A 27935-nucleotide genomic window follows, 5' to 3' on the forward strand; every position below is an offset into this window, starting at 1 on the left:
TACAGATGTGAAAGAGTGTAAATGTGCAAAAGAGAGACTAGATGGAGAGCAAGAGAGGATGCCTTTTAAATATTTTCTTTTGTCTGTATATCATATCTTTTTACATGTAACTTGTATAAAACAAGCACATGGTTAAATGTGAACGTACAGCTGGTTACTAACACTCAGGTTTTCCCTAGGTTTTCTTCCCACTTTCGGACCCGCCTGGATTAACCTGTATGGCTCCCCCAGGAACCACAGTCTCATGGATGACTACCAGGAGTTGAATGAAGGCTTTGGGGAAGGTGTGTCCTTCAGGGGTCGAATCTTGGTGGAAATTGCTGTGGAGATCCTCTCAGGTGGGGCCCAGGAGTCTAAGTTCTCCAAGGCTCTGAAGGAGCTGAAGCTGTCTTCCAAAGACAAAGACTCAAAGTCGTCTAAAGGCTCCAGCAAGGACAAGACTGACAAAGCCGACGATGGCAAAGCCCAGCAGGCTACTGACAAAACCAACTCCACAGAAGTGGAGGTGGAATCTTTTGCTGTCCCCCCAGAGGTAGGTCCAAGCGCTGTGTGTCTGATGGTTAGTGGAGCCCAGGACAAAGGGAGACAGTGCTTGTCACAGGTTTCAGAAGAGCTTCTCCTGTACAGGTCTCTTCTTCCTGGCAAAACTGTGTTGGCCTAGTGCTAAATCTTTGCATGTATTTCTGTTCATGCAAGTAGTATGGCCCTACACTCATGATGAATTTCTTCCGAATCTCTCAAGCATGGATCCCATGGGAACTCAAAAAGGAAGACAGAAAAGTCGCTGGAGGTATTAGTAGGAGTGTGGTAGACTGAACGAGGATGCTCTGCCTGTCTGGTTTAGCTGCAGCTGCATTATCCTGGAGTAGTTTTTTGGCTGTATGACCATGTAGGAAGAGGGAGGACCGGAGAGAATAGGAGGCAACAAGCTGTGTGATAAGAACTCAAGAAGCCCCACAAACCCGGGAGGAAATTGCAAGCCCACAGAATGCTTATCTTTGATTAGTTCCTACCAGACACACATCAGCATTTCCTCAGCCCAACTCTGTGCTGATGGCAAGAGTTTGGGGTGTCAGGATGACATCAGCTGTGACTATCCTCTCAGTGTTTGTTCTAGTGATACGGTTTGGAGTCAAGCGAGCAGATGAGTTCTGTGTGTCAGCAGCAGGGGAAGGTTGACTCCAGTTGATACTGGTTAATTCTGTCTATGGGAATGTTTCTCAGGTCAACAGGTAGGGAGACGATGGCCACTTACCCAGAGCTGTCTATTCCTAGGGAGACTGGGCAGACCTCAGAAGTGCAGTAGGAAACTCATACTGACTTTGCAAGAGCTATTTATTTTTCTTTCTGGGGTCTCAAGAACCCACTACAGAGAACTCAGAGCTCAGGGTTGGAAACCTTGGCATTAATTCTACTTGTGGCTCTCATGCCAACCCTGCCTTAGGTTGTCATTTCTTCTTCAGCTAAATGAGGTCACATAGGTCACTCTGTCATAGACAGCATCTAGAGGCTGATGAGAAAGTGTATATAAATGGCCATCAGATCTTTTAGCACGTACATGGTTAAGCTTCCAACATCTTTCTGGCTATTATCCATGGCTGGCTCCCTCCACCAAGGTGCAGCTATTTAGAGCTTGCCACCTGTTGTTTATCTCTTGGCTCTTTCGGTTCCCCCCACCCCTGCCTTTGGACTCTCATCTGGGAAAACTTTTCTGGAAATGTGTGTTATCAGTTTGTTTGGGAAGGAACTGGCATTGTCTGTTTGGGGCTGTGATTGTGTGCGTATGTGTTCAGACTATAAGCCAACATTAGAAACTTGACCTTGAATTTGTCTCCTACATCCTGTGACAGTTCCTGCTGTGGGCCAGGTTGTATAGGGATATCCAAGGAGAAAGAAGCTAGGAAAATATTCAGAATCTAAGTCAACATCCTTAAGATAGTTTGGTGAGGGTTCCTACAAAAAATGCCTAGTAGAAAACAAGGAAGGTTGAGTAGGGAGTGGACTTTTCTGTAAGTCAAGGTATAGAGAAGGCTACTGGCCTACTGTGGAGAAGGTGGTAGATACAGGACAATTGAGCTTTTATGGCTCCACCCCCTCCTCATCTTGGTGTCTTATTGGTGGCTGTTTCTTGCCAGATTCATTACTTACCTGTTGTTGTATGAGTCACCCCAAAGCTTAGCGGCTTAAAACATCAAATCTTATTTTCCTGTGAATGAGGAGTTTGGAGATACCTTAATACAAATGGTTCTGGTTCAGACATTCCTCGGAGGAAACATCTTGGTAAAGCAGGTAGGAGGGTGATTTAGTTGTGACATTTGCCACTCCATTGATCACCAGGGTTGAACTGGCTGATCTAGTCGGGTAGGCAAGTGTCTCCATCCTCCCTTACCACTCCCTGTGCATCCCTCCCTCCCGAAGCTGCATAGAGGAGGAAGAGTCTTCAGTCGAGGGTACAGGAGTAGCTGTGTTCACCTGCTAGAACCTCCTAACAAGCTCTCAAGATCTTGGCAGAGGCTATGATCTTTTGAAGGTACCATGGGACTGAAGGACCCATCCCAAGATGGCTGCCGGACACTCAGGAGGCCTTAGTACCTTGTTGGCTATTGGTATGAGAATGTAGTTCTTTACTATGGAGACTTCCCATAAATTATGAATATTGTTATGACTTGGTAGTTGGTTGCCTTCCCTGAAGGTGGTAACCTAAAACTAAGTCATGACATACACATTTCTGCTGTGTTCCTTCTTCTTGTTATAAACAGATCCTCTGTTTCCAGCAGCCAGAGCGGATCAACCTGTCCCCATCAACCCTTTTTTGCTGTGTCTTTTTTTTTCTTTTTCTGCTTCCCAGGGTCACAGAGCCTCAGTGTCACTGCTAGCAGCAACTTCATGCACATCTGGACACTGGGAGACCCTACGATACTGCCGTTTCCAATTCTGCCTCATTACTTACCAAAGCTTCTTTCGCCTCTGCCAAACTCCCAAAGAACATAGCAGAAAGAATGTGAGCAGTCTGAAAGTCTGGGAATACTGATTGAACAGCTTAAGATTAAACATCTTACTCACCATGGGCAAGAGTAAATCTAGAGCCCAACTCCAAGGAGCTTGTGCGGCAGAAGGGGAGAGAATACATACAAAAATATATCCGACAGGAGGTTGGAAGTGATGGATATGTTAGGAACTACACATTGCTGTTATTTATGGGGTGAGAAAGTTTGGTGTTTAAAATTTGGGGCCTTTTGTGCAGGACAGCTGGATTTACATTGCATCAGTTTGGTGCAGGGGTTAGTGTGCTGCAAGACTTGCTCACCTCTATTTGGCTCTTTGGGCAAACAACTTGACCCCTTCCCCTCGGTACTAATTGCTTTTCTCTTTGCTGAGACAAAACTGACTAAAAACAACTTGAAGAGAGGGTTTTGGTGGCTCACAGTTTGAAGATACACAGTTCATCATGATGGGGAAAGCATAGCCCCAGGAGCCTGCGGCGGCTGGTTACATTGTATCCCATAGTCAGGAAGCAGAGAGACATAAATGCGTTGCTCCGCTCTCTTTGTGAGTTCAGTACACATTATGTACACATTTCTCCAGTTTAAGGCATGCTTCCAGAACTGGGGGGAGGGGCTAGAAATTGGAGCTTGAAGGATGTGAAAGATTAAAAGAGAATTCAAACTATTGAGTTATTTACTGTAATTACAGTTTTGTAGGGCTTATTATGTGTCTGCTCTTCACAAGTGTTCCAGGCCATGTGAGACTTTTGTCACAGATAAGAAAAGCAACATCCGGACTATGGATGCCACTTGCTCAAAGTCCAATCGCTGGCAGGTCACAGCTAGTTTTCTGCCACATCTGTCATCCCTGAGGCCTGCTTTCCCTCTAGTCTCTTTGTGGTTTCCACCCTCCTCCCAGAGAGTAAACTCAGCCCCCCAGGCTGCAAGAGGCTGGTAGACAGACAGTGACTAAGCTTTATACTAGGCTCTGCCCTGCCCTATGTTTCTGGTCAGAAAGAAACATTTCCTGGGTTGTCCAATGCCACAGGAAAGGATGCCTCTCAGCCAGTTATCTGAATCCTTTGATTCTCTGAGGGGCCTAGTTCAGGACTCTTGTTCAGTTCACTCCATGCCTGTTGGGCCACAGTCATTTTGTTCTCTTAGCTTACTGCTAAGGAATTTAAGCCTTACTGTTCTTTCCGTGGACTTTAGTAAATCCTGCTGCAAAACAAGAGAGCCCTTTTTATATGTCTTCACCTCACTCAGAATCTTCACTCAGAAATGGTTCCACATTTAGGAAGAGCTATTTGCAAAGAACTGAGTATTGCCCTATGGTGTAGCGGTTGGTTCTCAGCCTCTCTAATGCTGTGACCCTTTAATACACTTCCTCATGTTGTGGTGAACCCCAACCATAACATTATCTTCATTGCTAGTTCATAACTGGAGCTTTGCTACAGTTAAGAATTGTAATGTAAATATATTTGGGAGATAGAAGTTTGCTAAAGGGGTCGTAGCCCACAGGTTGAGAACCACTGCCTTATGGCCTGCCATAGTCCAGTCTTCCAGACTATAGGTTACTGGACCACACAGCTTTGGTGAAGAATAGATCTTAAGCCATAGCTGACTTAATCTTGCTGTGTGACCTTGGAAGCCCCTTAATCTTTCTGCAGTTAATTTTACAAAGGTAAACGGTAGAGGTTGGATCCCTTCCGACAGCTGTCAGTGTGGACGGCACCCCAGATACACAGGATTGGTTGATGCTTTTGCTATGCCTAACACTTCCCTCTTTCTTATCTGAGTCTCCTAATTGCCTTAGAGTTTTATTGCTGTGAAGAGACACCACGAGCAAGGCAATTCTTATAAGAGCCAACATTTAATTGTAATTGGGGCTGGCTTACAGCATTATCATCGTAGCAGGAAGCATGGCAGTGTGCAGACGGACACGGTGCTGGAGGAGCCCAGATTTCTACATCTTGATCTGAAGATAGACTGTCTTCTGCAGAAGCTTGAGCACTAGGAGACCTAAAAGCCTACTCCCACAGTGACACACTTCCTCCAACAAAGCCACACCTACTCCAACAAGGCCACACCTCCTAACTGTGCCAGTCCCCATGGGCAAAACAGTCAAACACATGAGTCTGTGGGGGCCAAACCTATTGAAACCACCACACTAACTACTTAAGGAAGTAAACGTTGACTATGGATCAGCCTCAGGGCCACAGGTTAGCATATGTTAATCTCAAAGAACACATGGGACTGGCTTAGATTCCAGGCTCTCAAAGTTGTTATTAGGAGCAATAATAAATACGTGTGAGCACTGCATCTGGGCTATACAGTTATGCGCATGTGTAAGAGTCCAGTGCTGTGACTCTCAGCATCTCATCTTTGATTTCCTGGGTCTAAAAACTCCTGTTCAGTGCTGCCTCCCACCCCAAACAGCATCTTGGGAAGACACATACCAAGCTCATCTTTTGCCATAAAAGATGTATGTTAAGCTAGCAGTTCAGAGGGTGATTCTGTGTCATTTTTAGACCAGCGGCTAGCTCAGTTGGGACGTGAGTTTGTTGGCCATGATTGCTGCCTGTCTGCTTAGTGGCAAGGCATGGCATTTCCAGACTCAGACGTCTATGGAGTACACTAGACCAAATGTGTTCCACTAACTTGGCTTTCTAGAGAGGAAAGGAATCCAGCTCTGTCTAACAATTTTTTTTTCTCTCTGTAGATTATACCAGAAAAATATGAGGACTTTTTACTCTTTGGAGCCTTTTTTGAAGCTACCATGATTGACAGGAAGATTGGAGACAAACCTATCAGCTTCGAAGTTTCTATTGGTGAGTGCAGACACATGCAGGGTTTGGGGAGTGTTTGTCTCCTGAATAAGTGAACTAATGTGGTGGAGATTATAGTCAGCACCTCAAAAAGGAATTTTTCTTCCCTGGCTACCCAGTGTCAACACATAAAGAGTAGATTTATTTCTATAGATTTTTAAAAAATAAACAAGCATACATACATACAAAACCAAAACAGTAATCGGTGTAGGTTTGCATTCAGGGACTTGGGTTACTGATCTTGGCTCCATAACTTTGGGATGATTTAAGTTCTCTGGGTCTTGGTTTCCTCTACACAGTGGGAATTATAATGACTCCTCCCAGAATTGCAAGATTTGAAGAACTAATGCCACATGTCACACAATAGAGGCTACAGCCATAATCCCCAGCCATCTTCCTTGGCTAATGTGCGGCCCAGCTGAGAGCACTAACTCCACCAGAGAAGAACAGATTCACGTCCAGGCAGTTCTGTTGTAAAACAGGGCAGAGGGAAGCAGAGATGAGCCTCTGTCCTGAGCTCCACAGCTGGAGGCCTGGCAGAGGGCTTCATGTCTGCATGCTCATAGAACGAAGATGTCTGTTAGAACTGTGAAGGACAGAATTCTGACAGGAGACACCTTGTCTTTTTTTTTCTCCTTTTATTGATTTACTGAAAATAAATGCTTCTTCTCACATGGTATATCCTGATAATGATTTCTGGGCCCTCTGTTCCTCTCTGTCTCTCTTCAGAAAGCAAACAGGCTTCTAAGGAATATATGATATGATATGACAAAAATTAACACATCAGAATTGGTCAAGAGAAGGCTCAAGAAACATACGTCCACTCATTTGAATAGCGAGGAAACCCATAAAAACACTAAGCTGGGAGCCATTCTATATGCACAAAGGACCAGTAGTAGAAATAGAGAAAAAATTATAAATAAAAGAAATATAGAAATATAAGATATAAATATAGAAATATAAGATAAAATAGAGAAATATATGAATAAAAATATAAAAATCATAAATAATATATAAATAAAAAATTTTAAAATAATAAAAATTAAAAAAAAAAAAAAAAAAAAAAGAAAGCTCCGATGTGACCTTAGGACACCAGGAAGCTCCAAAGCTGCTGCTGAGTTCATTTCCTGTTGGTCATCATGGTGGGCATGCAGACTACCCTTAGGGGTTGTTTGTCTTCCCAGTGAGACTCCAAATTTCCACTTGAAAGTAGTTATCAATGGAAATTGTTTCTGGGTTAAGGATGGACCCGATGACTATTTCTCATTTCAGCTCTAGGACCCCAGCTGGAGCAGAGTGTGTGGTCCCTGTGCATGCTGGAGAGACCTCTTACACGAAGACCTTTCCCCTCCTCTACTCCCCCTCTCTCTCCAACACCCGCTCACTCTCTTTAAAAACATGATGGCATCTTTGGGTACTCACACTTGTCTTAGAGAAGAAGCAGTTTTGAGAAGTTTCCTAATATTTTATTGAGCTGAAATAAAACCTGATTACCAAATGACACATCCAGAATGGTAGTTTATCAAGTCTCCATGGTGAATTTCGGTAGGAAGTATTCACTAAGTATTAGTATTCACTAAGGATAACTTTTAACAGAGGGCTGAGGCATTTTGCTGTTAAGCACGATCACCTGACTTCGGTCTCTGGGATGCACAGGTGGGAGGAGGGAACCCAGCTCCTGCATGTTGTCCTCCGACCGCCATCCTTACTCATAAATATATGTACGCACACAAAATAATGTAATAAAATTAAAATAGGTTAAAAAAATAACATAACTATAAAATCTCCAGTGAATTTTCTTTTTCCTTAAAGTCTTTCTTGATTGGCAACTTGTGTAGATTTTAAGAACAAGAAAATAAGAATTGTTAACTTTGTCAATCTGATTTTCCTGGTCTCCATCGGTTGTTCTTTCTGCCTTTATCCTCAGATCTTAGCTCCTTGCTGTGAGGGTGTGGGGTTTGCCAAGCTGACTGATCCTACTCACTGATACCCAGCCCGTTGCTCTTGTCTCTGAAGGAAACTTTGGGAACCTGATTGACGGAGGGTCTCATCATGGGAGTAAGAAGAAATCAGCTGAGCTGACTGAAGAAGATGTCCTTCCTCTGCTGCACGGAGGAGAAAAAGATGTGGACCATGACACTGTCATTTCCACGGCCTCTACCACCCACCCAGAGAAGCCTCTGGTAACAGAAGGGAACAGGTAGGAGGAGACAGGGCAGGTGAGAGCAAAGTTTCTGCTGGGTGATAATTTTTGCCAGTTCCTGGGACTGTGTCTTTCAGTTTTCAGTAAGATGAGAAACACAAATCTGATCTCAGTGCTGGGAACCAGATGCAAACAGGGAAAGCATAACTATCACTTAGTCCCACAACAACAGGTCCGGGGAATTCATCTAACAACAGAGCAGCCATGATGGTTAATGTTAGACCTGAGAGAAAACCATCTCCACGAGTGTCTGGTTAAAGTAGTCCAGACATTTCCTTAGGAACTGACTTCCCAGTCAGTCTTCCCAGGCACTGGTCCTCTTTCCAGATCGGGCAGATCAGATGCTCCCATGGGCAGCTTGTTAATCACTCACCAGACTGGTTTCTCTTCCTAGCCTGCCATCTTTAGACAGATTCCTCCACTCTTAGTCTTTCAACCCACAGTTGGAGATTATCAGTTGTTCTCTTCCATATATTAAAGATTTCTTTTATTTTAAATTATATGTGTGTGTGGGGGGGGGGAGGAGGAAGCTATGTGCATGTGTTGAGTATGCCTGCTGAATCCAGGATAGTGTGTCAGATCTCCTGGAGCAGAGTGTTGGTTGTGAGTCACACAACAGGGATGCTTAGAATGGAGCTTGGGTTCTTTGTAATAGCGGCACATGCTCTTAACTGCTGAGCCATCTCTCCAGCCCCTGGTCTACTTTTCATTTCTGCCCAAAGCCAGAAAGTGACAAGGTCTGGCCAGTGTATCTTAGGTATTTTTTGTGTGTCCTTAATTCTAGCCATGTATTTCTCATTACTAAGACAAAAATACCTGACAGACACAACTAGAGGCACAAGGTTATTTCCCCTTATATTTCGTGGAGATACAGTCCACCATGATGAAGCAGGATTGGCAGCTGGTCACATCATGTTTACTATCAGGAAGTAGAGAGTGGACAGGAAGGGGGCCAAGCAATAAATCTAGCGATCACTTCCTCCAGTGACGTTCTGCCTCCCAAAAGGTCTCCAGCCTTCCAAAACAACACCAGCATCTGGTGACCATGTGTTCAAACACACATACACACATACACACACACAGATATACACCACACACACATACACACATGCACATATACATATGCACATACACAGACACACACATTAACAAATGGCCACATACCACAGACATATACCATATGCACAGATACACACACATAGACACACATGCACATATACAGATACACACAGACACATGCACACACAGACACATACCACACACATAGACACACATACACAGACACACAGACACCACACACATATACACACATGGAAATACACAGACACACACCACACTACATACACACATGCATACACAGACATATACCACACACACACACACACACACACACAGAGATACACACCATACACACATGCACATACACAGACACACACACATACCACATATACATATGCACATACACAGACATACACATGCACAAATGGACACATACCACAGACATATACCATATGCACAGATACACACACATAGACACACATGCACATATACAGATACACACAGACACATGCACACACAGACACATACCACACACACAGACACACATACACAGACACACAGACACCACACACATATACACACATGGACATACACAGACACACACCACACTACATACACACATGCATACACAGACATATACCACACACACACACACACACACACACACACACAGAGATATGCATACATGGGCACATACAGACATGAATATATGCAATATATGTCTATTACTCCTAATAAAATTTCACTGAGTATGTGCTCTTGGTTTTCTGGTTTTGCAAAGAATGTGCATTTGCACACAACCTGTGCCTGGTGGAGATGAGGAATAAATCAGAATAGGTGACATCAGTGGAGGCTCGTCATCACATCCTCAGGATAGGTTTATTCGTGCCTAAAGTCACAGGTGAGCGATGCTGGCAGTCTTCACTCTGTGTGGGCAACCAGGTACCTCCTCATTTGTTGCTTTTCCATTTGCACAACGGCTTACCCAATGAACCTCAACTGCCTCATGTCTGTGTGTGTCCTCAAAGACCCAGCAACAAAACTCTGAAAATCACAGATACCAATACCTAGACTACCATTAGCGCATGGTAACCCAATGCAAAGAAACCTTGAGACAAATACAACAGTGTGGGCACTTGTTTAGATGCAGGGTTCTCAGGGAAATGATTTCAGAGATAAAACAGGGTAGCTTGATTTCTGACCTTTTGTCTTTGTTGTCGGCTTGCTGTAATGACAATTTCAGTTCCTGCCAAGAGCCTCTTTGGCTTCCTTTACTGAATGGACACCTGCTGGTTTATTTAATTTTTTTTTTAACAGAGCAGACCAGGCACCCTTTGCTAATTTTGTTGTTTACTTAACAAGAAATTTATGTTGGAGAGCTAAAACAGAACATCCAATCTTTCAGGCTGAAGATCTTTGTAGCTTTTGTTTGAAAGGAAAATAAACCTTGTTTCTACTCCCCTCCCCTCTCCTCTCCTCCTCTTCCCTTTTTCCTCTCCTCTCCTGTCTTCCCTTCCCCTCCCTCCCCTCCCCTCTTCCCTCCCTTTTCCTTTTTCTCTTTTTACCACCCCCTTTTCCTCCTACTCACTCTGCCTCTGTCTACCCCTGTCTCCATCTCTTTCCCTCCAAAGGACCATAAGTACATTTCTCTAAACATTGTCCACTTCTCAAGAGTCAGCACTACTCCCATCCTCAGCACTTTCCTTCTGCCTTCCTTCTATTCCCCTCTTTACAGTCTCCTATGCTTGTGAGGAAATTCTCAGGGTCTGTGAAAACCTGGTCATTAAAACAGCTGTTGTAAGGCTGTACCTCTTCTGCCTGCCCCACCTTCACATGCACCTAACCCCACTCCTTGGGAACCAGATATGCACACTGGTCCTGTCCTTTCTGTCTTCCATTTCATTCTGTTAAGGATTTTTTTTTCTATCAGCATTTAAAGTATATTCATTCCACTGTCACCACATTCCCTGGGGCTTCACATCTTGGCTATACCTCTTATCTCTTCCTAGTCAAACAAGCCACATATATTATTGGCATCAGTGCCTGGCAAGAATAAGTATTGGATGGATGGATGGATGGATGGATGGATGGATGGATAGGTGGATGGGTGGATGGATGGATAAGTGGACGAAAGAATGATGCCAAGCCACCAACTACTGATTTAGATTGGTATATATGCCTTTATCCCCATTGGTAATGTGATTTACTTTTCTCCAAAAATTTCACTCTCATCTGTTATACCAGCAGGTCAATATAATGTTCTCAGAATATACATATTTAAAAAGTAATCTTGCTCTTTTCTCTTTATCGACTTAAGTCTTCATTGAGGAAGGTTTGCCCAACATATTCTACACAGTGACGATAATTTCAAAGCTTTTCCCTGTGTCTGAGGGTAAATTCTGTTGTTTGGTTGGTTTTATTTTGAGAGTCTCAAATGCAGACCAGGCTATCCTTGAATTTACTTTGTTGCTAAGGATGGCTTAGAATCCTCCTCCTGCATCTACATTCCAAGTGCGAGAATCAGATGTGTGTCGCCATCTTGATTTGTCGGTAACTCTTAATCCTTTCCATGGTGGCCATATAACTGGCATTCACTGTTCACAGGTCTCCAATTATAGACTAAGGATAGTAGTTTTATCCCTACTCTTCTGCAGCCCTACAGAACACATGAAACATGAACAAATTGGAATTGATTGAAAACCACTGATTGCCTACTGACTTTCGCACCCAATGTGTCTTTTACAGAAATTACAACTATTTGCCCTTTGGTGCCAAGAAGCCGTGTGTCTCCTTCATCAGTTCCTGGGGAGACCAGACATTCAGACTGCACTGGTCCAACATGTTGGAAAAAATGGCTGATCTCTTGGTAGGTGGCTTCATAGACAGAATGGGAAACTGAGGACACAGATAAACCTTTTTATTCAACCAGGGTCTTGATCTTCAGTTAAATACTACTGAATTGTGGGGGTGGGGTGGGGACTGCATTTCATAGCTTCTACCATGTGGACCCAGAGGAATGAGAATGTTTTGTAAAACCCCTTGGATTCAAAGCAAACTATGCAAACCAGAATCCAAACTAACCAAATCTGCCTTTTAGTCTTATAATACCTATCACGAGGCTGATTCCGCATCTTCCAAAGGCAGGGGTTGGAAGGTATCTCAGGAGGTTGACGTCTGGCTTCAACTAGTCCTCTCTTCTACTCTGTCCTATCCCATATGTCCCATTGGGAGAAACATTCTCTAATTCTCTACTGTCCACACAGTCCACACAGTCCACAGGTCCCACCAGATGACTCTTGTCCTAGTCCTCTAGAGCCTACACTAAGGATAGAATTGTATCTCCCTCCTCTTTGTTCCACAACCTGGCTTCTGTAAGGAAAACAGTGTCTCCCATCGTGGGATTCTAGGAATTGCATAACTAGACTCTGACGATAACTTGAGAGGCCTGGTCACACAATGTGGAGGTCACGGGCTTTGTAAGTCTAGTCTTGTTTTTCTTCAGACAGAATAGTTTTAGTTCATCACTGAGAAAGCAAGGAATTAGAAAAGAGTGGTCAGTGTCAATAGGCCTTCATGGCCTCCATGACTAAGTTTATTCCCCTTATGGTGGCAGTATAGAGGGTTCCTATTAGTTTCCTATTTTATAAATGAGGAAACGGTGCATAATGAGGTTAGTTCACTAGAAAATGGTATCCTAGATTGGAACCCAGGTAGCCCAAGCCAGAGCCTGAATCCTTACTCCACTGTGACGCCTGTTCCTCAGATACTGAGATGCAAAGGGAGCTAGTGTCATCAGGCACCAGGCTTTGGCAGGTGATAGGAAATGCAGCTTTTGTAAATTCTATCAGAACAGTGGGAAGAGGAGCAATTCCCTTTAGACCCCATTTTTCTCTGAGTAGAATCCAAGACTTCTACTGAGTAGAATCCTAGAAATTAGGCCCAAAGAGAAATGTAAAATTATTATGTATCTCAGGATATAGTCACCGCCCACAGCCAACCTCCCCCATTCCCTGTCCCCAAACCTGATATACTCAGAAGAGCAAGTAGCTTTTTAATGTCAGGAGGATTCCATTACTCTGTAAAATTGACTTAAATACTGATTTTGAAGTTGTTTAATAATTACATATAAAATTTTAAATTATGAAATATTTCCCATGATATTAGGTTTTCCACAAGGTGAGTGCCACTGAATGATGCTTAGGTAGGCAGAAATGGATCTCTGAGTAATCTGGGCAAGAATGCGTATCTCTTAAGGAAAGGCGGGCTCAAAGTGGGAGCGTGGCACCTATGTTTCTAGGCCAAGTTCACGAAGGTAAAGGGGGCACTTCCTGTCTACAAAACCACAGAGACAAAGATAGCCAGCTGTTGTTTCTGGGATGTGACAACTAATGATGTCTATGCAAGTCCCATGGCTCTGTGGTTTGTCTTCAGGAAGAAGGCATAGAAGAAGTGAGAGAGCTGGTCAAGGTTTCTGAGGAGGCACCGGAAGAGAAGATGAAGACTGTGCTCCGTGACTTCATCAGTCAAAGCAGGTGGGTGACGTCATCGGAGATGCGCTCGGATGAACTCAGCTTGTATCGGCTTTGGGAAACCAGCTTCGCTCATGCGCATTGGATGGGCACTTCACAGTGCTGTATCAGCTCCTGACACTCTCAGACAACTGAAACAGAAGCCAAGGGGGAAAAGCCAAAACAAGACAGGCCCACTGCTCAGAATCACATGGAACAGGAAAAAGATCATCATAGCGTTAACACCAAGTCACTAGTGCCACCCACATTAACAGCAAGGGGATTCTGTAACAGGACAAATGGTAGATGGGACAGTAGAAGTACCCAGTATTCTGCTACATGTATGTATATTCATGTATATATATCTATCTTTATATATTTATATACACATACATGTAAGCAAAGAAATAAATGTGTCGCTTCTGCTATCTTTATCCACTTACATTTTTTTCAGTAAAAAGCGATATTAAGCATGAGTCCTGCTGTGAGCAGAGCGCCAGTTTAATTCCCTTGAAACACCTTTTAAAAGCTTCATAACCTCATAGCTCATGTTGGAAAGTATTGGCAAGCAAGTAATAGCTCAATCACTCTTCCATATCCTGGGAGGACTTGAGGGTGATAATTAACTGTCCCTCGTTTTCTTCAAGTTTTCAGTCAATGGTAGTTTTATAGTCGGGATCTGTGGGTCTGAGAAAGCAGGCTGGAGAATTCCAGGTCAGACTGGAATTCTTGCCTCCTGAGCCTTCCTTTGTTAAGCAGTTGGTCTTCTGAGACCGCCTCCACAGCAAGGACAAGCCATTCATCATTTAGAGGTGACCAAGCTGCCCACAGCCAGAGGTTAGGCTGGGTCTGTGAGATAGGGATGAATGAAGGCAAACACCGTATCACTCACCCCAATTCTGATGCAGAAAAAAAATATATTTTCATTAGCCTCTGTGTGATAAGAGAGACTCTAAGCAGCTAACATGTCTACTTGGGCCGATCCATCCCAGAGAGTGGGATGGGATTTCCTGTACTTTTCGTAAACATAGGGAAGCCACAAGAGTATTCCCAACTCAAAATACGACCATCTTATTCTTTATAAAAAGGAACAGGAAATGTAGTTTTAATAGGATCCCCAGAGAGAGTGTAGCAGGGTTTCCAATAGGCCCCAGGCAGAGCCTGGGTTTGGGGTCTCTCTCATCCTAGATTCCCCTTTGTAAGTTTCCTTTGTGATTGTTTTACCACAGAAGGACCACATGATTATTGTATAATATGTATATCTGTATTTCAGATTCCACAGTTCCATTATGGATATGACATTAAAAGACATAATTTCAACTTTCTGTACATTCCTACTTTCAGAGAAAAGAGGTTAATTTTTCCTCCTGGACTGTTTTTTTCTCTGCCTTTGAAGACACACATCATCACATACACACACTCATAAAACACACTGCTTCATCCCAGCGACAGCAGATATTTGTTCAGCCGGCTGTCCCTACACTCAGTAATATATCACAGGCAATTTCACACGTAGATATATCATAATACATTTAATTTATCTTTAACAACAGTTCATTGTTCCACTTATTCTATCACCATGGCGAATACTTTATAAATATATTCTTAAAAAAAAATCATTCCACTATTTCCAAAGGACAAGAATTCTAGTGTATTTTGTAAATCAAATTATGCACATGTTAAAATGTTCACAGGTTCTATCAAGTAGTTCATAAAAAAATAAGCAGCTACTTATAGCAACACATATTATTCTATACTCTCCTTACCACCACTAATTTTGGGTAATGCTACTTTTATAAGTGAAGTTGCACTGATTTTAATATCATTTAAATCATCAGTAAAGACAATATGTTCATTTACATTTCTTCTTGAATTGTATTCATAGTCGTTATTATTTTCCTTTTAAAACACATTTGGAATTTTACCTCCAGAAACGTCATTCTCCAAGAAGGTAGGGACACATCTCAGTCTCAATTCTAAAATATCTGCTTTACATGTAACATTTCAGAAAAGTCTTGGTGTGGCTTAAATATGTTAGACTGTATTATTTCATGCAAATTTGTCATGAATTTTGATAGCAGTTGCAATGGGTATATATGAAGTAAAATTCATAAATCTCAAACTAACACAGTGTTTGGGTATCACTTCCAATCTTTTCCTTTTTTCCTATTAGAAATGTTAGCACACCATGTTTAAACCTAAATTTAAAAACCTGGGTTCTGTGGATCTATCAGCTTTCCATGGAGAGTAGATTTTTCCCCCCAAATCTCTGGAATCACACAAATGGATTTTCACTAAGTAAGCTACAAAATGAATATTCTATTTCAGAGCCTTTATCTCTGAAGCAGAAAAGAAGCCGAAGTCGATGAACCAAACTGCATTAGATAAGAAACGACTCACGCTCTGTTGGCAAGAGCTGGTATGTGAAAAACCTATTTATATTTTGAACACAGCTAAAGCATGTGCTTTAAAAATAAACCTTACGAATGACACATAGGTCGTAGGGCAGACAAGGACAAGGTTTAAAGAACATATTTTTCTGTGAGGTAGAAACAGCAGTGGGAAAGGATGTATGTTGTGTAGGAAGGGAACCCATCTATTGGAGATTCACAAGGGTGGTCTGCAAGCCCAGGGGTTCAATGTCTTATTCACATGGAGTCTCCCACCCTTGTTTATCTCTTCTGAAATTTGTATTTTGCTGAAACATGGGCTAGAGAAATTGCTGTGCATTTGGGAAAAATCGATGCTCTTCCAGAGGACCTGGGTTTAATTCTTAGCACAGGGAAGCTCACAACTGTCTCTAACTCCAGATCCAGAAGATCTGCTGCCCTCTTCTGGCCTCAGCCCACATTTCACATGGCACATAGATAACATGCAGGCAAAACACACACGTACACATTTTCTTTTTAAGGCTAGGCTGCTAGATTCTTTCACCTTGACATCTGTCCCACAAACGAGAAGCTAAAAGAACTAACATTTCTCCTCTCCTCTAGCCTGTCAGTTGTTTTCTTACTGACTGATGTATTCCATATATGTAGGTCAGGTCAGATGGAGACACTCCAGGAAGCCCGGCTTCACCCCTTTCCGATCTCATGATGCTTTATACATTTATTTGTATATATTACTTTCATTTCATGAAACTGTCAAAGGAAGCGTCATGTGCAGCTGTAGTCTCAGTATCCGGCAGACAGCAGGTATTTACTCTTTCAGTCAGCATTACCAGAAGGCTTCTTGTGTGCTAGGCATGGACAACGTGCTAGAAACATAAAGCTGGAGGTTCTTAGTGTTTGTCCCTCAGGAACCCATAAGTGGCTTGGCTTCTTCATTCCCTTTGTGTGTCTAGGAGGACCTGTATGTCACTGTTGTGCGACAGAATCTCTGACAACATTGATTGTTCAAGATAAAGACAAGACAGGAGCCCCCTTGTAGTGGAGAAGACAGAATGCAGGCAGGCAAACAACACAGACATAAAAATAATCTTAGGTTATGGCTATGAAGAGGAACTTGCCAAAGCCACAGAAAACAGAAAAAAAATATTTGATAACATATAATACCATGGCAATGTTTAAACTGAAGCCCCATGGAGGATAAGAAGAACATTTGAACAATAAGAAGGTCCGTTAGTTACAGCTTTAGGGTAGACCAACCTTGGCATGCCCCAGGATCTCTTGAGGAGCCATGAGTCTGGGGCACAGTGGGAGAGGAGAGAAGGCCATGAGACAGAGAGAGAAGCACAGTGAGCTCTCAGGGCCTTAGAAGGCATTGTAAAGACTGATTTTGTTAAAGAAAAAAAAAAAAAAACAAATCCCATAAGTATAGGTGGAATGAATGAATAAAAATAAGTATTTGCTTTTTTCCTCCCTTCCTCTGTCCCTCCCCATGCTCTCCTCCTCCTTGTCCCTCCTCCCCAGCCCTTCTCTCTTCCTTTTTTGACATGCTCTCATGTAGCCCAGGCTGAGCTCAAACTTGCTTTATGTAATTGAGGATGACCTTGAACTACTGTTTCCTCATTTTCACTTCCCTCTCGGGAGCTGGAGTTACAGAGCTGTACCACCGTGCCCGGGCTATAAAATAATTGTGTTTGGCATTTAACTCAGATGTTTCTCAGATGATACTTTGGGCTGGAAGCATCCTTCATAGTTCTAGGATGAGGAAGGGTCATGTATTCTGGACTGATCTGGAGATGAGGCCCAGGAGCTGTGTGGCTTTTTATTTTTCACCTGAAAATGGAAATCTTGGTACCCACCTCAGAAGGTCACTAAGAGGAGTGATAAAAGAATATTGAATAGCATAGAGTAATAACTCAACACAGCTTAGCTGTCATCATTAGAGTTCTTATTAAGCACCGGGGAGCTTAGTTCAGCTACTGTCTCATAATCATGTGGCCTGGACACAGTTCTACACTTATCTAGGTCTCTACATCTTCTTCTATCTATCAAAGCAGAGATGATGTCTACTGTCTTCACTGTGGTAGATTTCTTACAGATGAGGAACTTTGTAATCAACTCTACAAAGTTCATTGGGAATATGAGGAAGAAAGCTACCCAGAGAGAGTGAGATGAGTGGATTGAACTCTTATGTCATTTCTATTCAATGGTCAATGTGCACGATGTCAAAGCCAAAGCCAGTTCAGAGTGTAGTGCTTGGTGTTAGGCTTGCAAACACCTTCAGGACACTCCAGCACAGGGCAGTGTCTGTTGCCCAGACTTCTGGAAAGATCTACACCATAACTCTTGTCCTTTTTTTAGAAGTCAATGGCCAACGAGGCTGAAGGGATTATTCAACCACAGAAGAAAAAATTATCTCTTGATGAGATGATCCGTGAAGCTCAGAACTTTGTGGAGAAAATCCGCTTTCTTGTGGATGAGGTAATCAGTGCTGCAGGCAAAGCTCATTGGGAAGATAAGGGAGAAAGCTTCCCAGAGAGGGCGAGATGAGCAAAGTGAGCCTTTGCTTGGTGATGGAGGGAGAAAATTTTAAAATTAAGCCCAATATAGATTGCTGTGTTGATTTCTCATAAAGTCAGACTGTTCAGCAGAATGAAAAGCATGTCCCCTAACACAAGAAAAGTCCAAGCAAGCATGTTGATGCTGGGACCCTCAAGGGGTTTTCAAGCATAAGAGAATTTAAACTCACGTTCAGTAAAGATCAAACAGTATCTATTTTAAGGATAGTTGTAAGAAAGGTTTTACGGTGTCTTCTAGTATGATCTTTAAAAGGCATCATATCCACTTCTGTCAAATACTGATTCTTTCTTGAATCCTACAGACGTGGACAGACTTTCTACATGGGGCTTGTGGGGGATGGTGTTGGAGAAAGGCACGTGGCTTTCCTGCGCCATTGGCTCTTGAACGTGGTGATTCTTTTGCATAGTATTTGTTCCCTGGCAGTATGTTAAGTAGTGAGACAGGTAATGTTAAGCAGTAGACATGAGGATTTCATTATGAATATGGAAGGTTTGAGGCAGGCATTGGGGCTTCCTGTCTGTAACTAATAAGCCCCGTGTCTGGAAGACTATCCTTTGCCTGTGATTTCACACCAGATAGAAGGGATGGATGCTCCTTTTCAGAATCAAATACGTAATACATATGTGAGAGGAGAGAGAGCAAGACAGAACATCTACTTCCTGATAAAAGTGCTATGTCTCCTATTGTGGTAGTTATATTGGTTCAGAAGTGTACATGTCAAACACAAAATAATGAAACACTTGATATGGAAACCTGCATTTCCATATTGAATAGTTCAATTTTTTAATTTCTATAAAGTTTAGTAGAGTTGTTCCAAAGTGGCTGAAATGGAAGTCAGCTGTTTGGCAACTAGATTTTAGGTACAGGCTCCTCTAGACGTGTTTTCTCTTTCCTAAAAGTGGCTGGGAAATAATTCAAAGACCTTAGTGCACTTTTTTTTTTAATCTTTCATCTGAACTTTCTGGAATGTTACATGGTTCTGAAGCAATCTAAAGCTTTAAATCTAAGTCAATATCTACATTAGAAAAGAACCAACAGAAATCTATAGAAAAGCATTCATTTGGTAGGTCATGAAAAGCAGGCCACCAAAGATTCCCCAACACAAGTCCAGCAGGCTCAAGCAAACCCATGTATTCCGACCTCACGACTGAGATACTGTCTTCTTAAGGAAGTGGCACCTCACTGGCTTATTTGTACAGATGATTGACCACCTACGTGGTTTGATGCAGAAGAAGGGTTCTTTTGGGATAGGTAAGCTCGAGAAGTACATCCATTAGATTCCAACCTATGCGATCATATCCTTCCACACCCAGCCGCAGCACACCATCCCAGACGTCTTCATTTGGTTGCTCAGTAACAACAAGAGAGTGGCATATGCCCGAATTTCTGCCAAAGACCTGCTTTACTCCCCCATCGAAGAGCAGATGGGCAAGCACTGTGGGAAGATCAAAACCCACTTTCTCAAGGTAAGTCTGCCTGAGACCAAAGAAGACCAATTTCTTTTTATCCCGAGTGGCTTAGAATGTCTAGCAATGTGTCCATGTCTGGAATTTTTTCCAGTGTTTTCAAAAACAGAGGACCCCAGGCTTCTTGATCTAAATTCCAATTGAGTAGTTTCTAGCTTTCTAATTATGATGTCTTCAGACACATGTAGATTTCTCTTTCAATTTAATGACTGACCCGCTAGCTCAGATTTTTGCTCCTTTGATTATTAGTGAGACTGGAAATTGTCCCTATTGGTTCCTCCTGTCATTTTCTCTTGTACAATTTTCCCGAGGCATCTTTCACAGGAGTTAATATATTGTTAGAGAAACTCCATTCATCCTTACAGTTAGTATGTTTGTTTGAAAAATTTAAGCCTGCTCTACTTGTAAAGACCTTCAATCACAAATACTTGGGAATCTGAAACATCTCAAGACCAGCCTGGGCCACAAAGGAAGTTTGAACAACTTAGTGAGATAATGAATCCCTCCCCCCCCCAAAAGAAAACAAAAACAAAGAATGTAGATCAGTGGTAGTGAGTTTACCTAACACATGCAAGGCCCTAGGGTCAACCCACGATGCTGAAAAGAAAAAGAACAAATGAAGGAAAAGGAAGAAAGGAAAGAATGGAAGGCAGAAAGGGAGGAAGAGGGGAGGGAGAAGAAAGCATCCTTTTGATAAAGGCATCAGTCATACGAAACTTAGGGACCATCCTATTTCAGTACAGTCATTTGACTAACCACATCTGCAGTGACCCCACTTCCAAATAAGGTAGCACTCTGATGACCGAAGATTAAGATCTAGAACAGATGAATCTGGGAGGAACATAATTCAATCCATACCAGAGTTCCAGGCAAATATTTACCGCTGTGTGATCTATTGGAGAGACTGCTTAACATTTTTCATGCATTTGAAGAATGTTTATTCTATTTTTCACCCACAACATGGACATGCCTGAGAGGATTAAGTGAGTAACCTCAAGCAAAGAACGCATGCTTGTGCCTCATGCAGAGTCATCGGTCAGTAAACACCAGTGTTTAAGACACTGGGCGTCCAGCACCTCAGAGGACTTAGTTATCCCTTTCAGAGTTCATCAGTTGTTTGTAGCTGTGGTGCTTAATCTGACTGGATTTAGAATTGACCTTGAGGCACAGTCGGGGTCTATCCATGAGGTGCTTCTAGAAATGTGCTTAACCAATGTGGGAAGCCCCACCCTGAGAGTGAGTGACATCATCCCATGGGCTGGGGTCTCAGAGTAAAAAGGAGGAAGGACAGGGAAAGAGGTGAGCACCTGCATTCATCTGTCTCTGACGTCTTCTTGTGGACCTGATGGACAGCCACTTCACCCTCCCTCCTCCACACACCCCACCCATGGCTGACTGTAGCCTCCCTTAAACAAGGAGCCAAAATAACTCCTTTCTTGAAGTTGCCTTTGTTGAGAATTTGGCACATCGGCGAGAGAAGGAACTAACACAGTGGCTTTGCTTATTTCTTTCTGTCCTGTCCGTAAAAGAATTTTTAAAATCTGCTCCTATGAAACCACAAGTGAAAAAAGTCAATATATATAATATATTATATATTATATATATTATATATATATTTGTACCCAAGTCATCCATCCCGAATATCAGAGACTTTCTCTCACCTTCCCCATTCAAAGAGTGCTACAGGAGCAAGAAAGGTTTGTCTTAAAAATAGCAATCATTTCCAAAGGGCCTGAGCTAAGAATACTAGAAAGTGGTACGAAGTTACTCTCTGCTAAATACTGTGGTGTATCCTGGCACCGTACAACATTAGAACAAAGAGGAGCTGTCAAATCAAGCCAGGGGATAGGTACCGCTAGATAGGAGAAATGCTTTCCCACAGGTTTCCAGCCTGTGTGTTTTCTCTATCAGTGTGTTTATGGCTTTCTTTATGTGCATTTTCCTGTTGCCACTATGATTGCTATGGATGACCGCTAAATCTCCTTGAATTCAGTCACCATGCGGGGAGCAAGCACCTAGAAAGAATGATTCAGCAAAACCATTTCCGTTCTTGTTTTGATTGTCAACTCCCATTTCAACTCCCTCTCACCCACCACTTCCTTTTATTCTCGCCCCGCTTCCCTGCTCCTTCCTGAAATAGTAAGTCTGGAAGAAAAAAAAAAAAAAAAAAAGCCAAGACTGTAGGAGAAGGCCCAGTTTCGTGACTCGTTCCTAGTGGAGCATTCAGAAGTGAAAATAAAAATCGCAGACTGTAAATCTCTAGAATCTCTAAGCCAGAAATTCCATGGCACAACTGTCTGCTGGGTAAGCATCTCCTAAACATTCAAAGACCTGTAGGAGGTTGTGGTTGTCACACTGGAAAGTCATCAACTTTCACAGGGCCCACGGGTCAGAAGATGACAGCTAGAAGATCCACAGTCAAGAAGCATCCACATTTTTGAAAGTCAGATTTGTTAGTTTATTGTACAATTGAATTAGTCACTCTCCCTGTCGCTGTGTGAGAACACCTTGCCAAAGCATCTCAGGGCAGGAAGGATTTATTTTGACTCACAAGTGAGGGGACACGGATCTTCATGGTGAGGTAGGGGAAGAAATAATGACTAGCCTGTGTCTGTGACAAGAGCTTGTCCAAGAGGCTTCTCGTGTGTACAGACCAGGAAGCAGAGATGACGGGCCAAAACAAGAGAGTTCATCTTTAAAGACCCTTCTGTTAGTTAGGCTACAGACCTGAAGGCTCCTCAGCCTCCCCCAAACAGTGCCACTGGCTGAGAAACAGGTGCTTAAAAGTCCAAGAAGGACATTTGATTTCCAAAGTCTAACAGGGACTCTAATGGACCTTCTATCTGTTGGGTCCATTTTAGGAGAAGGAGGTAGATGAGGCATAGGGAAGTCTAAGACTTGAGCATTGCATCTCCTGCAGGATTTGATATTGGCTGTCAGACTGTTTATATACCTCTCCATTCTTGGCTGTTTATTTTTTTGTTTTGTTTTGTTTTTTTATCTGTTCTCCATTCTAGTCTTAAAGGGTTGAATAAATCAAACCTGGATGTGTGAGAGCAATTTTGATTTGGAATGCTTATTAGGAAAATTCCTATGTTATGTACTTTAAGAATGTAGCACTAGTCAAAGATAGTTTATATATCTAGGTTGGGTAGTGGGTTACACTTCTGATTGAGCATTACCAAACTTATAAAGCCTTTGATTAACATTTTTTTAAAAATGTATAAAAGCAAAAAGGAAAAGGGGGCATGGGATAGGGGTTTTCTAGGGAGGGGAAATGGGGAAAGGGAATGGCATCTGAAATGTAAATAAAATATAAAAAAAAGAATGTAGCAGCGATCTTGTGGAATACTTTTGCAGGATTTGAGTTGAGTTTTGGTTTTCACTATAAGTTCACACACACACATGCACGCACACTCATTCACAAACACACTCACACACATACACACATGTACACATATGCAAACATGAAGACTCACAAACACACATTTACACACACACGTACATACTCATAGTTTCTTTACTATCAGTAGAAGAAATGATGTTTTCTGTTGTTTTTCAAAGTTTAAGGGTGGGATATAACATGATATGTTCTGAGCCATACAATTTAAATACCTAAAATTAAGGTCTGTAGGCTTAGCACCAACTGAAAGATGTAGACGCTCACATTCCACCCTGGAACTGCAGAGTAAAAATCCACATGGAACTAGAATCCTTGCTCTATGTAGGTGCACACACACACACACACACACACACACACAGCGATTGTGAGGAGCAGAGTGGGCCTCTGCTCAGAGCTGAGTATGCACTGGCTCTGATCCTTTCTTTCTCTGGGACATTAGATAACGACACATTTATTTCCCTGAAACTCTTCTTTATTTCTGAAATATACTTATTGGAAGGCTTGCAGAACTATTATGAGACTGAACAAAAGAGTGGCTCAGTGCATCATACAGGAAGAAGGACTAGGCCAGGGCCTAGACCAGTGTCAGTTCTCAACGAGTGCCAAACATCTTTATTTTGGGGACTCACCAATATTTATTAAACAAATATTTGCAGCATTCTTCTGGCACCAAGTGCTTTTTTAAAGCCTTGGAAACATCACTGTGATGCACTAGACAAAAACTCTTGCCTTTGTGAACTGACGTCCCGGGATGGCTACAAATAGCAGAAGACATGCTGTCACCACAACAAAATAACCCTAGGCTGACCCAGACTCATCCCTGCTCTCTTTCCTCCAATTCCTCTCCTCCTCCCTGTCTTCCTCCCACCCTATCTTTTATTCCATGCTGTCAATCAAACCCATGGCCTTCCAGGTATGAATCAAACAATATACAAACAAGCACCAGATTAGATCCTCGGCCTTCTCGATAAATGTTTATTTGCTTGAACAAGTTTTTGAATCATCAGGGAAATGATGAAGGGAGATTATTTCTCTTATTATAATTTTTTTAATTACAGGTTGCAAAGCCCTGATTCAAAATAAATGGTTTTGTTTTATTTATTATTTATTTATTTTAGCTTAATACATAACTGCACCCTTCTTTCTAAAGATTAAATCCCGACTCCTCTGCATACCAATCAAGTGCGTAATCCTTGAGCCTCAGGGGCCCCATGTCACTGATGTGAGCTCTTCTGGTCAGAAAGTTCTCTGCACCATTGTTAGCACAGCATAAATACTCACTAAATACGAGCTTCCACTACTACATCTCTGTTGTGTTCCTTCCTCCTTCTGGGGTGCTCTTGGTTGGTCTTACTCTTAGTGTACTGAGTAAGGTACTCAGCTAAGTGTAGTAGTGCCCTTCTACCCACTGGGGGTGTGTTCCAAGACACCCTGCTGGGGCCTAGCGTTCAATTGCAATTGCAGTATACATGGTATTTTCCCTGTAAACACATACCTATAATAAAGTTTAATTGACAAATTAGAGGTTTATGACAATAGCTATCCTATAATAAACCCCATCAATGACTTATTTCTAAAATTTCCCACTTAATACTTGATACCATATGTGCAGAAGGAGAAACAGAAGCTGAATACAGCAAGCTGTGCATTTGAACAAGGGATGTTCCTTCCCTTCCCTTGACCAGTGATTCTCAACCTGCCTAAGGCTGTGACCCTTTGATATAGTTCCACATGTTGTGCTGACCCCCAACAGTAAGATTATTTTGCTACTTCATTATTGTAATTTTGCTGCTGTTATGAATTGTAATGTCAATATCTTATATACAGGATATCCAACCTGTATATAAACCACAAAAAAGGGTCTTGTGACCACAAAAGGGGTCTTGGCCCACAGGTTGAGAACCTCTGCCTGGGATTTTCTCCTTTATCACTGGTATTAGCTACAGGTTTTTGTGTCTATAACCAAATACCTGACCAGAAACAACTTGAGAGAGAGAGTTCATTCAGCTTCACAATTTGAAGCCACACAGTCTGCCACAGCTAGCTGGGATGGCATGGTGGAGCCTGTCCACAGTCGGGAAGAAGAAAGATGGATGTTTCTGCTTAACCCACACTTCACCCCTTTTCCCTCTGTGGGATTCCAGCTCATGAGATGGTGAAGCACACATTCAGAGTGTGTCTTACCCTCTCTCCCTCCACTTAATACTGTGTAAACATTCTCACAGTCAGCCCAAAGGTGTATCCCACTAATCCATTAGATGTTTACTAACCCAATCAAGTTGATAATAAAAATTACCTATTCATCACTTGAGTGAGTGCCAGTGTCCAGAGCTGAGCACTTGGAGGACCTGACTGAGCCTCCGCATCTGAAGCTTTAGTCCACTGGCCAAAGCCCAGCGGCACATGCAGTGGTCGTCTGACTGAATTGCTCCGAATCTGCTTTTGGAGCCATCAGAGCAAGCTACAAAGGCAAACAGCTGTGCTCAATTTGAAGTCAGAGCCTCTCCGTGGGTACTTGGGAAGCTGTCTGAACAGTTCTAGCTTGTGGTGATAGGGCTTTCTGATCTTTCACAGAAAGAGCTCAGTGTAGAGAAAGAGTTATTAAGAGGCAATTCTAAAACCTGCCAGAAGAGACACTTGGAAGAGTCAATAGAATCTAGAGAAGTAGCCATGTCTTAAGTGTCATCGGCTCTTGTCAGAAGCCCTGAATACAGGCAGGGCTGGTACTAGGCCTAGGTGGGGACAGAAAGATCCCAAAACCCAGTGACTAGGAAACAAAAAAAAAAAGCATGTTCAATACATCAATTTTTATCCTTGTGCACTCACTCAAGTGATGGATGGGTAATTTTTATTATCGACTTGATTAGGTTAGTAAACATCTAACGGATTAGTGGGATACACCTTTGGGCTGACTGTGAGAATGTTTACACAGGATTAAGTTGAGGGAGAGAGGGTAAGACTCTGAATATGTGCTTCACCATTCCATGAGCTGGAATCCCACAGAGGGAAAAGGGGTGAAGTGTGGGTTAAGCAGAAACATCCATCTCTCTTCTTCCCGACTGTGGACAGGCTCCACCATGCCATCCCAGCTAGCTGTGGCAGACTGTGTGGCTTCAAATTGTGAAGCTGAATGAACTCTCCCTCTCAAGTTGTTTCTGGTCAGGTATTTGGTTATAGACACAAAAACCGGTAGCTAATACCAGTGATAAAGGAGAAAATCCCAGGCAGAGGTTCTCAACCTGTGGGCCAAGACCCCTTTTGTGGTCACATATTGGATATCCTGTATATAACTCCCACAAATACATTTGCACACACACACACACATACCATATTACATGTGAGGCCACCATATGGAGAGGAAGCAGAGAGCTTAGGAAGCTTAAAGCCACACTGCCTGAGGAGGATGAAGGATCTGACAATGTCTGCCAGACAAAAGGGCCTGGGAGAACAGCAGGACTTTCCCTCACACAGAGCTCAGGTTAGGAGAGCAGGGCAATCAATCCTGAATAAAGTGAAGGGTCACAAGTTCAGGCTGCAACCCCAGTGTCTAAGATTCTAGGAAGGCAAGGCAAACCGAAGAACTTGAAGAAGAGGCAAGCCGTAGGCTCAGAGCCAATGGTCCACAGTTGGAATCAGCAATCCTTGGCTCCAGTCATGGGTGTGAGAGCTAAAGACTAAGGAAGCACAGACACCATCCTCATCTGTGAAAAGACAATGAGCGCATGCATCTGTTAGGCCTACGTGATCCAGGACCTGGCAGTGGTTATCAGAGTTCATGTTTAAGCCTCCAGACTGAGGTTGTCCTCAGGAGTTATGCAATGTGACAACTGGGATCATTTCTTTCAATTTTGTGATGTAGACAGAGCCCTGGGGAGATGGCCCTCTGTACAAACCTCGAGATATATATCCAGGAAGGATGGATTTTCTCAGACCAGGGTCCATGCTTACCTTTTGGTGATAAAAGAACTTTCCTTGTCCTCTCTCCCAGCTTCCTGGGAAACGGCCAGCCGGCTGGACTGTACAGGCAAAAGTTGACGTATATCTGTGGCTGGGCTCCACTAAATACTCTAATGCCATCTTGGACAACTTGCCAGTGGGCTATGAAGCAGAAATGCCCTCCAAATCATCGGGCAGTCACCAGCCACCATCAGCCCTGCTATACCAAGGTATGGTGCCCACAGAGCAAAGGCAGGCAGGAGACATCTCTCTCTGATGGGCTTCTGTGTAAACAGAGGTGGGGACAGTATTCATGCATTCGTGTTTTGGTTGGGACCAACTCCTTTACCTTCTTTGGTACAATTGCCAAGTGTACTCTCTTCCAAATGGGAAGTGATGTCCCATTTAGAAGTATAACAACTGGACTTTTATCTGCATTTCTGTGAAGAGAGAGAGAAAAAAAAAAAAAAAAACCAATGTGGATTTCTTCAAGAGTGAGTTTGCATTTTAATCAGAAAGTTCTTGTGTGGTATGTCTCATAAAATTAAGGTGATTATTTTTTCCTTTATATATAGCATTGA

General features: G+C 42.7%; 1 protein-coding gene across 2 annotated transcripts in view; it reads left to right on the top strand.

Annotated features, from left to right (window-relative positions):
- The window catches only part of Fer1l6 (fer-1 like family member 6), a 149592-nt gene that overhangs the window by 58379 nt on the left and 63278 nt on the right, over positions 1–27935 (top strand). For both annotated transcript variants that reach the window (XM_076911385.1, XM_076911386.1), the window contains 9 exons: positions 180–532; positions 5707–5815; positions 7829–8012; positions 11820–11940; positions 13506–13606; positions 15911–16001; positions 18331–18450; positions 19863–20015; positions 27407–27584. In XM_076911385.1, coding sequence (XP_076767500.1) covers positions 180–532; positions 5707–5815; positions 7829–8012; positions 11820–11940; positions 13506–13606; positions 15911–16001; positions 18331–18450; positions 19863–20015; positions 27407–27584 — 1410 coding nt within the window. The remainder of the gene's footprint in view (positions 1–179; positions 533–5706; positions 5816–7828; positions 8013–11819; positions 11941–13505; positions 13607–15910; positions 16002–18330; positions 18451–19862; positions 20016–27406; positions 27585–27935) is intronic.

Source organism: Arvicanthis niloticus, chromosome 13, assembly GCF_011762505.2.
Source record: "Arvicanthis niloticus isolate mArvNil1 chromosome 13, mArvNil1.pat.X, whole genome shotgun sequence".
NCBI classification, from domain to species: Eukaryota; Metazoa; Chordata; class Mammalia; order Rodentia; family Muridae; genus Arvicanthis; species Arvicanthis niloticus.